The sequence below is a fragment of the Centrocercus urophasianus genome, unplaced genomic scaffold (genome assembly GCF_019232065.1).
Source record: "Centrocercus urophasianus isolate 14NV4802_14NV808 unplaced genomic scaffold, USGS_Curo_1.0 seq_58, whole genome shotgun sequence".
Taxonomy (NCBI): Eukaryota; Metazoa; Chordata; class Aves; order Galliformes; family Phasianidae; genus Centrocercus; species Centrocercus urophasianus.
The window spans coordinates 979,883-993,693 of record NW_024885177.1 but is presented as its reverse complement, the minus strand read 5'-3'; the positions used below and the strand labels follow the sequence as shown (position 1 = coordinate 993,693).

The following is a 13,811-nucleotide window of genomic DNA, read 5'->3' as shown; positions in this document are numbered from 1 at the left end:
CTTCCAGTTCTCACTGGATACTGAAGCTGTTTTGGAACATCACCCTTTATTTACGGCATTTACTATTTATTGCCTTTTACCTTGCATGGCTGGAACTGGCGGAGTGTCTTCTCCAAATGCACCTTTCTGCAATGAGCTCTGGATGGCAGCATCACACAGCAGAGAAGCACTGGCTCCAATGCTGACAAGGTATACTCATATTCTTTGCCTGAGCAAGGGGAACATTCCCCTGAATGGATTCAACCAAATGACACAGATTTACCTTGCCTCTGTGATGGCTTTGAGGCTGCCCAAACCTTTCTGGCGCAATGAGAAATGGGATCTAAAGTGTAACTGAGAGCCTGTGTTAGTGCAAAGCTGCTGTTAAAACAACACAACTCATTGACATCGCGTGCACACTATGAAGAGTAGTTACACAGAAGGCAAGGCAACGTGAACCCAGCTCTCATACCTACACTGTGTAGTTGTAGCCATACAAAGAGAGATTTTCAGGCCACCTCCAAGAGCAGAAGCTCCAAGCCTCACCTCCCAACCACATCACCTGTCCCCAAAAGGAGTTGGACTCAATGATCTTTATGTGCCCCTTCCAACTTGAGATATTCTATGATAATGTCCCAAATAAAACTTAGCAGTTACCTGCAGGAGTCTTGTATTACCACAAAGCCAATGGCACAGAGGGAATATTCTCTGAAATAATAGCAATGGCTTTTATTTCAGAGAGGAAAGACTCCTGCTACATTTACTTAAAGTTTATATCAAAACTCATGGATATACTTCAGATGCTTTAAGGTAAAATCCATTCCCCACAAACCTATTTCAGTTCTGCTCTCATGTAACAGTCACAATTTTGCCCTTAGTGAATGGATCCATCTCCCTCTGCTGGAAATACCTTAATGAGATGTGACCTTTTAAGAATGCTTTAAGTATTCATCAGTAACGTGAAACTCAGGAGCACACCGGGAAGTTCAGAAGAAACTTATCTAACATCAGCTGTGCTCAGTTTCCAAAACGCAGCTGGTGCCAAGCAGAACGGGGAGGGCCCCAGGTGCTGGAGTCCTCTGAACAGAGAACAGCACTGATTCACTTGTCTCTAAACCTGGGGGCACAAATATCATCTCCCGAATGACTCATCCCAGAGAAATGGAAACGCTGCCGTAGATCTGAGTAGATGCTCTCGTCTTTTGCTTTGGAGGATTTTTATTTTTTTTTTTAAAGATAACAATCCAAAGTCTCAGGAAAAGCTCTGAAAGTCTCTCTCACATCTTCCTTCTCCTCCCACATCCTTCCTCTCCCCTGATTATTCTATTTTCAGGAGTCACAGAGCGTTTCCTGATGCTTTTTATTATTTGCAGTCTTGCTAATGGTGGCACTGGTAGAGTTTAGCGTCAGAGCCAATGGGAGAGGGAAGAGTGAGGTGTGAATGGAAATGTACTTTTGTGAAAGCATCAGAAAACATAATACACAAGGGTAAAAGAGTGGCATCTTTTGAGAACTGAGGGCACACCTGAGCATAATAAACACTGAAAATGATATTTTCTCCATAATAAAAAAAAAAAAAAGATGAATTTTCAGCTGAAAATCTTCACTAGCAACAAGGATGGGCAAAAAGAGAATTACACATACCTATCAAACTGCTTTCTGCTCCCCAGCAGGAAAAAAGCCTCTGGCCGCAAGACACCCAAAACGAGGAAGCAAAAGGCAATTGCCTAAGGTGTGAGAATGGAATAAACAAGATTCTTCATGCCATAATAACTGCTGACTTTGAAAGGGTGTGAAAGTCTTATTCAAAACCCAATTCATTGTCACCATTCAAGAGGAACCAGCGGGTCTCATGGGGACACGGCTGGCATCCCTTGTTCCATGTCACCACAAGTTATCCTGCTCAGCTGCTCCACACTGGGGGTTTGGAGTGTGCATGAAGAGAGGATGTGAATAAAGACAACTTAGGAAAGTGAAGTAAAACAAAAGTGTCCCTTCCTTTTCAGAAGGTCTTCCATTGAATTTTTTTATTTTTTTTTCCCAAACATTAATCCCTCCACACTTCTCTGGTTCGAGTGCTTTGATGACGTAAATGTAAAGTCATTGGCTCGTAACAGCTAAACTGCATTAGTCAGCGACGTGAAACCTGGCAAAGTACAGCCTGACAGAGTGCTTGGCAATAAATCCTTATCTCAAGTACTTTATAAAAATGTTTAGGCCATAGAGAGCAGGGAACTGGCTTTGTTCACACTCTTCAGTCACTCCTAATTCTCAGTCTCCACTTTCCCTCTCTGCATTTATTTGCTGTGTTCCATACTGAAGAAAATCATACATGAAAGGCAAGTTGGAGCATCTTTCAAGAGTCTCAAAACGGGGCGTAAATCCCAGTTTTGCAAAACTGCACCTCCCTACAGTGCTGGAGTTTCACTGAAATTCCAAAACCCCGCAGGTTCTGAGGGCAGGAGTCCTATGAGTGATGTGTGACTGAGAAGCCTACAATCCTACTGTCACTTTGTGGGGAGGGAAGCACTCCAAGAAGTCCCTCTCCTCCCTTTTCCAGGTCATGACAACCTGATTTCTGTTTCCTTGGCATTTAGGCACTGCATTCTCATGGATTCTCTGAAGAATCAGAGCTTTAATGAGCCTTTGGAGCAGACTGAGTGCAGAGGACTGAGTCCTCTACTGAACGAAGGAGGTCAGTGAGAGCATTTGGTGTTCACAGCAAAAGCAAGCAAAAAGGTGAAGTGTGGTAACACAAGCTCACATTTAGAGTGTCCCCAATGGAACAATGTTGAAACCATTGGTGAAACCTGTTGTCTTGCTCTTGGCTCAAAACGTGGTCCCACAATTGAGAAGTCCATAAGTGCTCATAGAAAGTTATCATAAAACATGAGATCAAACATACGTTCCTGAACAGAAGGAGAAGAAAATCTCTGTTAAGTCTTATCCTAAAAGTTAGATCTCTCTACATCAAGATTTACACCTCTACCTCAACATGCATAGGCAGCCACTCATCTCTGTGCACCTGAAGTCCCCAGAGCTCACTTACACTACATTCCCTGTAAGCCACTGCGGCAGTGGCTGTTATTAATGCAGAGCTAAGGAAGAAATTATTGTGATTTATGCTCACTTGATTTCGTCTTGTAAACAAAGCGGTGCAAAGAGGCTTAGTTTGTCTGAGAAGCAGAGCACTGTGCAAATGAATAAGTGAGGAAAGGTGTGTTCATGTATACGTGCATTGTGGTGAGCAAGCAGTTGGAAGGAAATGGTCAGGAAATGCATCCCAGCCAGAAATGGATTTCAAAGTCCAGAGCTGCTTGACTTGCATAGGGACTGCTGTTACCACGCAGGCAGGTGTACCTCTGGGCAGTATTTGTAAGGACAACAAGAAGCTCTTGTACGGCTCCATGCTCCACACTCAGCCTCCCTCTTATCCAAAGCCCTGGAAGCGCAAAGTCATCAGGTTTAAATTTAAATAGAGCACAGTTCTGGGGATTAAACTGAAGTTCGAGATCCTGACATCCTCACTGCCTTCACACCAAAATGGCAGGATTCTAATTTCTTATCAAATCACCAACACCTATGGCAGAATTTTAATTTCCTATCGGAATCGTTGTGATCACGAATGCGATGAGACTGATGAGCACAAGTAACAGCAATGTGGCTGAGATCTCATAGCCTCAAGTTTTGGCAGATGCTGCATCCTAGAAATTTGCTTTCAAGGCATTCATCAGCAGGACAGATTTTCTGGAATGTGCTAAAATGTGCTAAGTAGACTTCAGTTTTATAAATAACATATTCGAAGGATCAAATATGCTTTGATTTGCATAGGGAGATACATGGCAGCTGCCATGTAAGCTATGTTCCATGTCCGGAATAATTTCCCATCAAATTTCATTCGGACAAGCCAATTTACTGAATAAATTGCAGAATAAACAGCACTGTTTGAATAAGCTGTTATCTTGGCAGTTGTCTTAGTGACCTGGCTCCCGATTTCTTCCTCCCATCAGAAGCTGCCTGGCAGTCCAAGGCGAGAATTGATAGTAAAACCTTTTTGCCATGAAAAAGAAGGCACCAGAAGGTCTACAAGACTGGTGAGCTTCATGTCCTCTGTCCTTCATCTGCTGGTCCCTACCAGTACTCTATGGGACTGTAGGATAGAATCACAGAATCCTAGAATGGAGTTGGAAGGGACCATTTGGTCCCATTCCATCTGGTCCAGTTCCAACAGGGACATCTGCAGCCCAACCAGGTTGTTCAGAGCCCCATTCAGACTGACCTTGAATGTCTTTAGGAATGGGGCATCCACCACCTCTGTGGGCAACCTGCTCCAGTGTCTTGGCCAGTTCTGCCTTCACAAGATGGCAGTGGGTAAAAATGATCAACAGTGCAACATGAACCAACATCTGCAGGCGATTTTCTGCCCTAAGCAAGGTTAGAAGATTTCGCCCCAGCAATGTTCCTGCTTTACTTTGTTTATGGGCTGGGCTGCCACATCTTTATACCTTCCAAATGTCACCACAAGCAAAGCACACGGAAGCTTTTGTTTAAATGCTGCAGTTACTAATGGGGACATTGAACATAGCATTTTGCAAGGTGCATGACAGCACTCGTTCTGCTAAAGACTTTCCACAAAATAAAGGTGGATTGCCAGAATATAGGATTATATAAAATCAGCCAGCGACACCAACAAAAAGATTATTATTATATGAGATTAGAAGTAGGTGACTAGCCCTGGGCTCTTTGGTTTTTTGCCAATACATAATCCTGCATGGTCAAAGAGCAATAGCAGACAAAGGCCAGATCCCAGTTCAATTCAAAATTGCTCCCTCTGAGCAGAAATGCCCTTTGAGATTCTGGTTTGCACCAGACAGACATTGCTGCAGGAGCTGTTTCTCATGCCAAACTTCTTCTTTTAGCAGTAATTAGAAAAATCTCCAAAAATTACTGAAAAAAATAGACTCTTAAAGAAATGTATTTGAAATCATGTATTTGGCTTTTGCAGAGAGAGATGGAAGGCTGGGTACCTAAAAATCCCAAGGTCTTTCTGTAGAATTATAGACTCATTAAAGCTGGAAAAGACCTCTAAGACCATCAGCTCCAACCACCAACCCAACACCACGATGCCCACCAAACCACATCACTCTTTGTTTCATCCCCTCCAGCTCCTCCAGACTGACCCTTCTTTGGATGTCAATCCAAACAGATTGAAGGGTGCAATGACTGAGTCCATAGAAGTTTATACAGAAGAGAGTAAGAATACACTGCAGTTCAATAAAATGTGATTTCATTCCGTTTTCCCATTTTTATTCACATCCCTTCTGCATTCATCCTGAATCGTTTGTAAAGCAGTGTCTTTTCATGAATAAACACAGAGATCATTTATTCAGTTTCTCACTCTGTTCTTAACTGACAAAAGTCCTTAAAACTTAGGATGTTTACTGAAGAGAATACTTGGGCAATTGTATCCCCAATCATTCCACTCTAGAAATCTTTTAACATGTATTTCTCATCAAGTTTTACTATTTCATGGCAATAGTGAGCTTGGAAATACTGCAAAATCCATTCTTCTTGGGGCATTCTGGCACTTTTTGCACAGAAATGAGCAAGGCCAGGATGCTGAGAAGAAAACAATTTAAAAAAAAAAGAATTCCCCAAAGTTTTATGAAACTTAAAATGAAATAGAATAACAGAATCTGGCTCCAGGTTAGTATTTTAACAAGCTTGAAGGTTACTGTGCCCTTCCCAAATTCTTATGTTTGAAAACAAAGAGAGAGAGAGGAAAAAAAAAAACACATTAATTTTCCTAGGCATCAGATCAGAGCTCCAAAATGTCCACCAAACTTATTTCAAGAAAGGAACTTGGAAATGTTTAACTCACACCACTGGAGAAATTGCCACACACACAAAAGCAGGGATCACACGGGTTATTTACTTAAAGATTTTATAATCTCCTCTATACATCTGCATGTTCCCCTCCTCCCTTTTCTACACATACATACACAAAAATCGAAATGCTAGTATTTATAGGGCCGAGGAGCCACTTGGTCAAACAGCCAGCAGAATTTAAGGGATTTTCTTGTGCGTGATTTGTTTGGTTTAGTCTTTCTCCCTTCGTGCTCACATGAGCTCTGCACCCAAAGACTGCAAGACCAACAGTGGCTGTGTGTGGAAGACACGTGCTGGATGTCCATCGTTGGAGCTATGAAGCCATTGAATGGCTCCATAAATGGCTCCATGTAGGTGCTGGCAGCAGACTGAACACAGGGAAGAGGCAGAGCTCTCCAGCAAAATGCACTCATCGTTCTCAAGAGGCGAGGAAGAGTGGCAGCCCACCAAATGCCAACCAAAGCTGGGAGCTGTGATAATGCAGGACCACAAGAGCCATTCTTCAGCAACTGCCTGTTGGCATTAACCTTGGAACTACTGCCATGCTGAACCTGAAACATTTCATGCAGAGTTGCTGAGCTGTGCTAAGCTGAAGCTCACACTGTTGCTGCTTTCTGAATTCCTTACAAAGTATTTTACTAAGTTAGTTCTCTTATTATTAAGAGTTTTTTTCTGAGCATGACACCAGCAACAATAGCTGGAAAGTTTGGATCTGCAGATAGAAAACTCTGAGCTAATAAATGTACAGCATTCTGAAAGTGTACTAACTTTCAATTAAAGGCATTTGGAAATTTGTTTTACTTGATTAAATTTTCAGAATATTACCTTTTGCAGGTAATAATTTGAAAGAACCTTTTCAATTTAATGTACCTGTGTATGTTTGGGTTGGCACTCAGCAAACGTACTTTTTAAACAGGACTGCTAAAAACTTCTCCTGTACAAACGTAATTTTAAATTAGTCTTTCCTTCATCTCCAATTAAAATAGCCAGACAGGCCAAAAGTCACACAGAAAGCAGGAAAAGGGGGTAAATAAGTTTTGGCTGGATGATATCGATTACAAACTGGACATGTTCCAGCTCAGAAAAAAGAAGAGATAGCAAATGTTTGCGCACTGAGCACGGACAGGTGAGGTCAATGAGGTGACCTGTTGTTTCCTTCAAAGATGTGGAGAGGGAACACAGGATTTAGTCAGCGTACTACTTCACCAGAAGTGTCACTTATGGGGCTTGACTGTTTGTCCCTTGCATCCCTCTTGTGCCCTGAGGTATGAAAACATGCCTTCGGGTCAGAGGCACACCTTGGAGCAGGAGGAAACCAGAAGGCAATTTCTGCATGGGAATCACAGCCAGTTCCCCACCATGTGACTTGATGGAGTAGGTACATATCTGGGACAGAAGGAACCTGAGAGGTTTGCTGTTTGTCTCCAAGCCTATGATCTCACGTTTTCTGGCTGATTTGTGCTTGGAAATGTTCCACCACAAGGCCACAAGCTTATCTGATGGAAGACTATAGCACGTGAAGTAAGCAGCCAGGCTGGGCTGTACAGCCATACCAGCCTTTGCCTTTGCTCTCTCCGCTGTGTTCAGTGCTCTCATGGGCATGCAGAGGATGGCAGGAGAAACACAGAGCATGCAAAATGATCATAAAAAGAAGCCAGCTGGGGGGCTGAGATCCCTGTTTACTGAACTGCAGTTTGGAGCTAGGAACTCTCCTGTTGAGACTGATGTCTCCACGACCCTTAGGGGGTCTGAAATCAGATCTTCATTTCACTAAAGACTTTCCAGAGACCTTGAGTCCTTAGTCTCAAACACTTCCAAGCAGTATCTGATATGTGAGGTATGGTTAAATATATGCTTTAATTCATCTTTCGTCTTTTTATGGTTATCAACATCTTTGGGAAAAGGGGAGAACTCAGAGCTCAGATCAGGACTCCAGATGGCCAGCTTCAAGCATCCAAAACCATTGGTCAGGCCTAAAAAACAGCCAACAAACTCACCAACATGGGAATAAAGAAAAAGGCATTTGGAGTTCTTTTTATTTGCTTTCTCAGTTTTATGTTGCCTAGCTTCATGTTTTCAAACATTTCTACAGATCCCCGAGACCCAGAAAACTGCTTTCTTTTTAAGGAAAATAATGAGTGAAAAATGAAACTGTGATCTATTCACATGACTCCAGGGATCAAGATTTTATGAAAAACAACGAGTGTACTCAGACTCTTCATGAAACCTGCTGAGCTGGCAGGCACTGTGTGCCTCCTGCCTACCAGGACGAAGACCTGCTGAACAGACATTTATATTTTCTACCATCTTGCTATTGTCAGATGTGGCTCTCCCTTCTTAGAAGGATGATGCATCCTCATACAGCACAGAGGGCTTTTGGCACCATCCTCTCTTCTTGCACCGTATGGAATCATAGAATCATTAAGGCTGGAAAAGAGCTCCTGTTGAAGCACTGGAATGGGCTGCCCAGTGAGGTGATGGAGTCACTGTCTATGGAAATGTTCAAGAACCCTGGAGATGTAGCACTGAGGGTCATGGTTAGCGGGCACGGTGGGGTGGGTTGGGGTTCCGTTTGGTGATCTTGGAGGTCTTTTCCAACCACAATGATTCCATGACTCTATGGGCATGGTGGGGACGGGCTGAGGTCAGACTTGGGGATCTACAACTCTTATCCAACCTTAACAATTTTACGATTCTATGATTGCAATCCCCTGCAGTCAAAATGTCGACAGATGCTCCAACTCATCTGTTGGGTTTTTCTGCTTTGCTACTTTCATTATATTCGTTCACATAAAAACAGTACAAAAAGTACAGCTGACAGGATATCTCACCCAGAGTGTAAACAGTGTCCCTGTTTCCTGAGACACTGCAGCTCAGTTTCATGGGATCCCAGAGGTGTTCATCTGGTCCTGAAGATTACCACCAAACCGGATGGACACTAGCAGAAAACAGTCCAATTTGTATAGCTCAGGTTTTCCCACCTGTAAGATGGGAAAATATTCACCTTGCAAGGATATTGTGAAAGAATATCTGGGGTCACTCACAGCCAATGCCTCTTGCTACATCACAGCCTAAAAAAAAGATTAACAAGGCTACAGACAATTACAGAAGACTGTGGTTGGGAGGAGAGGGGGCAGAGGTGTTGTGTAAGCAGACAGTCTTTCCCAACGCTCCAGGGTTAGCTGAGGGAGAAGCACAATGCCACCATTGTCATTTCTTGGGCTGAGACTCACGCCAAAAACAGGGAAGCGGTAAGCACAGGAAACAAAAGGCGAATGTCATTTTGTGATGCATTCATTACAGCAAGTACTTCCATGAGGAAGCCATCAGAAGATGGTATGCAACTTGCATGTGACAGCTCTCCTTCTCACCAGTCTCCTTTCCCAGCAGTCTTGGAAAATTTGCTTGCTAGAAGTCAGAGCAACCCAAAGGTGCTTTGGGGGATGTTCTTTTTAGGATCAGGCCTTAAGAGGCAAAAGGCAGCTATTAAAAATGAACAAAACACACCATTTTTAGAGACAGCAGCCTGAGTCAAGAAGGATTTGGCTATAGATACATGAACTGCAGTTGCTATTAAAGCCTACACTACTTGAAACACATCGTCTGTATCACATAAAGATGTGATATAGAAAAAACTGCCATGCCAGACATGGCATCCTGATGTGGGCACAGCCATACTTGCACCCGTTGAGCTTGTTTCACTCAAGCAGAAGGCACCTTTGGTCTGCTGGTCCAAAGCACAGCTTGGTTGGTGGACAGCCATGTCCACACTGGGAGCTTTTTGTCAGTAACTACATCAGCTCCCCTACGCCAGGAAAAATCTCCTGCTACCAACGTAGCTCAGGTTGGACAGTTGCTTCTTTGTTCAAGTTTCTGCCTCAAGTGGAGGGATGAGATGACTCAATAAAATGTTCACTATGTACTCTATGTGTGTGGGAAGCAACTGGAGTCCATCAGACTGGAGGCACCGTGACAGGTCATCCAGGTAAAATAGTTCTGCTTCCCCTTTATTTGTTTGCCAGAATAAAGCCATGTGTCTTGCCAACTCTCTCCAAATTCCCCAGGATTGAAAGCAGTGAACTGAAAGGCTTGATTGTGGCAGGGCAGGCAGGTGCAAGGCATGGGCAACACGGGGTGAAGGACGAAAGGATGGATGAGCAGAAAGGAGATGTGGCTGGTGGAGGTCTGAAGTGAGCATTCATTCTTACACACAGACATTCAGTCATGGCCTTTCAGAGGTTTAAAACCCACAGCCCACAGAGGTCTACCCACAGCCTTGGGGGAGATCTTCTTTCTAGAACTCAGTTCTAGGAACTCACCCACCCACTGCCCTTGTGCAAAGCCCCATATGGATCCCTGCAAGAACAGTGCTGTAACATGCAAGATTCCCCAAAACCCTGGAAAAATGGAGCCAGACTTCACATATTACAAGTATAAACAATACAAAAAAACAAAAGGAATGAAGACCGCAGTGCTTAATTCACAACAATCTGCATTGTCACTCATGCAGTGCAGATGGAGGGCATTAAGCAGCTCATACATATACATACAACTGCACAACACATGGCACAGCCATGGGGATGTGCACTTTTTGAGAAGTACCAACCTTCAGGAAAAGCACCTTACATCATGCTGTGAAATTATGAACAGTTACTTCATCTTGAGAAATATACTGGAAGTTCCTGTACCTTGACTTGGCTGTCTACTGTCTGCCTTAGGTTGCTGCTTTACATATTACATTATGCTGATGCAGAAGAATTAGGCAAAATGCAGCTAACAAAGATAAAGAAGGAAGGTGAAGTAACGTTTTTTGCATCACTTATTTTGAAAAAAAAAAAAAAGGAAGGAAGAAACGTTATGCTTGGAGCATACCATGTATGTCTATGAGCTTCTCCAACGCACAGAGGATGATGGAGATGTAAGAAGTTTGCAGTGATGCATCAGATGAAAGTTGGTGATCCAACTAGAGCTTCTTAAGAAATAACTCAGCTGATGCTGTGTTAGTTTCAGTTACAATTTAAGTGAAGGCATTTTGCTCTATGTTAACCTACAACCTTAGCCAAGTGCTGCATGTCAGTTGGAAGGGAGGAAATTTTTCCAGCTACTCTGATGAGCAGCCTAATCTGATTATGCCCTAAGGCAGCTATTTGATTATGTCCTTCAACAGAACCCAGAAAGAAAGGACAAAATGCTAAAAGCTGAGGAAAAGGAGGATAATTCACCTTGGGAATGTGTGATACAAGAGAGCATAAGAAAATGCTTTATGTAAAGAGTAGGTTTTAAGGAGGAATTGTAAAGCTGATCCAAAGGCCCTGGAAAGCAATAGAAGGTCTTCTGTTGACTTCAATGGATCTTGGATCAGCTCTGGAGATGGAGGGGAAGAGCCTGGGCTGGCACAGAGAGGTTGTGGGGAGACTGGAATGCCACTGCGAATAGACAGAGGGAGCAAACAGCAGCACAGGGCTGGAATGCAGATGCAAAAGCCACATGGTTCTGTTTGTATGTCTGAGAAAAATAATCTGTAAGCTGGCTTGGGTTGAAGCTCTGGGAGAACAAAATGGTGGAAGGCGGAAGGCAGGTTACGAGTTTAGCTAAAGCAATAGGGCCATGGTTGGTCCTGTGGCAGTGAGTGTGAAATACCACATTCCTTCCCTGAAAGCTCTCCCAGTAAGAACAGGATGTGGACGCTGCTCTGTGCTAAGAAGCAGGGCTGTTTGCTGAAGCAAGGGGTTAGATGGGGCAAAAGCAGAATGGAGCAGATGGAGATATGGGGAAGAGAAATGTCTCTCAGCTGCTAATCTCCAGCTGCAGGGGTTGTATGGGTGTTCCTTAGTGCTGTGGTTGAACATGCATCTATTGAAGTGCAGATGAAACAGACACCTACACTGTTTATAGACTCCTGAAAATTTCGCTCAGTACATTAACGTGTTTGCAGACCTAGTTCAAAGTGACCTAGATTGAGGACAAGGGAGCAGCAGAGCTCAGCCTAGTGCCCCAACACGACCATCATTTTACTTTTAATACTCATTTTAATCTCACGTGGGAGGGATTCGCACGACCCTTTTCCACTTGCTGCCTTTAATCAAGCAGATAGTAAGTAAGAATTACCAATTAAATTGCACAGACCCTCTGTGATGCTTACTGCAACTGACATGCACCTTGTTGAGGCTATGGCCAAACAATTGGACGTGAATTCTGTGCCTGAAGCACTCTTTCATAACTTGGTTGATGACATGCTTTGGCATGGAATGTGGCTTCCCTTCAAGCAAAGTAAGCTCACTGTGTCTCCAAGCTACAGAACTCTGAAGACATTGCCACCAACACTGATACCAAGTCACTCCTGTTCCAGGAGTATCAGGAAGCAGCCATGGAGATGTGTAGAAAAGGGAGAAAAAGGGTGAATATTGACCTGAATTATGACAGTGTTGCTACAGCTCAACAGAATTCCCATTTCCTACAGTAGAGGATTGAGCCTTGTTAGCAGGGCTCTAGCAAACAGATGTCCTTTTCCTCTCTCAGCCCATCTTCCTGCCAATAAACTCTTCTCCTCCTCCTATTCAGCAGCAATTAATATCTATTATGCAATCACTTTACCTCACTGTAAAGGCTAAGCAAAATAAAGAGAAGCAAATAACCAGGCTCTTGTCTTAGAATCAAGTTTTACTATTAAATAGACAGATCTACACATTTATTTCAATCAGCATTGGACATAAATTGTTCTTAATTGGTTCTATCCCTACAGTAAGCTCAGAGGCTATTTGTTGGCAACATCTTGAGATTTACCAGGTGTTCTTATTCTAAGGAGAAAGTACAAATTTACAGATTCCAAATTCAATGTTAAATTACAGAATGTTAGAATCACAAAAAGGAAAAGACCTCCAAGATCACCAAGTCCAACTTCAACTCATCCCACCATGCCCACGTCCCTCAGTGCCACATCTCCATGGTTATGGAGCACCTCCAGGGGCAGTGACTCCACCACCTCCCTGGGCAGCCTGTGCTGATGCCCAACCACTTTTTCAGAGAAGAAATTCTCCCTATTATTCAACCTGTGTGATTAGTTCCTAGCACAGACATTTAGAACAGGATCTGACAGAAACCACCTTGATTTCTCACTCGACTACAGCCCACTTTAGTCAGATGTCTGTTACATGAACCCCAAAGCAAACATTACTAATACAAATAGAAGAAGCAGAACAGGGCACATTTAATGTTTGTAATACAGATATGATTCACAGTCACAGAATTACCTGTGCTGGTGCTCTGAACTCTCCCATTCTGCACAGACTAAGAGGCAATCAGCAGAAACCAAAACATCTGTACCTGCAGCCTCAGCACCTGCTTCATCCTGAACCTCCTGCAAATTTCCCATTCCTTCAGCCACCAGCAGTGCCCCCTGCTTGCCAGGTTCTGTCCCTGAGCAGAAAAAACCACAATCACTACAGGATGTCATGCCACACCATGTCCTGTATCGTGAGCACTTGCTCCTATTTTAGCTTTTCACCATCCAGACTATAAAAAGACAACATCAGCACCACTCCAGTCTCACATCTTCCCTTTGGATGAGCAGTTCCAGGGAACTAATAAAGAAGAAGTGATCCATCACAACTCCTGTGATATTAACTGTGCAGCAGGAACTTCCGCTTGCTGTAACTCTGTGACTTGAAAATTGTGCAACACCTTTAGTAAACACTTCCTCATATAGGAACAAGAATAAGCAGCACAACTCACTCCCTCTCACTCACTGCACAAGACGGAACTGCTCAAAGTACAGAGACGGGAACTCAGCTTTCCTAGGGCAAGGAATCCACTGCTAGACAACTGCAACTGAGATGAATAATGTCATTCTCATTTTTGTTGTTTTGCTATGTTTTCTCCAACAAGGTATGTTTTTTCCCCTTCCCTTCCCTTCCCTTCCCTTCCCTTCCCTTCCCTTCCCTTCC

At 43.4% G+C, this 13,811-nt stretch overlaps 2 protein-coding genes across 3 annotated transcripts in view; one reads left to right on the top strand and one right to left on the bottom strand.

The window, feature by feature from the left end:
* Window positions 1-13,811, bottom strand: part of STC1 (stanniocalcin 1) — a 153,135-nt gene that overhangs the window by 77,333 nt on the left and 61,991 nt on the right. The gene's annotated exons all lie outside the window — the stretch shown is intronic.
* The window catches only part of ADAM28 (ADAM metallopeptidase domain 28), a 17,110-nt gene continuing 16,874 nt past the window's right edge, over window positions 13,576-13,811 (top strand). For both annotated transcript variants that reach the window (XM_042836197.1, XM_042836196.1), the window contains exon 1: window positions 13,576-13,752. In XM_042836197.1, the coding sequence (XP_042692131.1) occupies window positions 13,701-13,752 (52 nt within the window). In that variant the 5' untranslated portion in view covers window positions 13,576-13,700. The remainder of the gene's footprint in view (window positions 13,753-13,811) is intronic.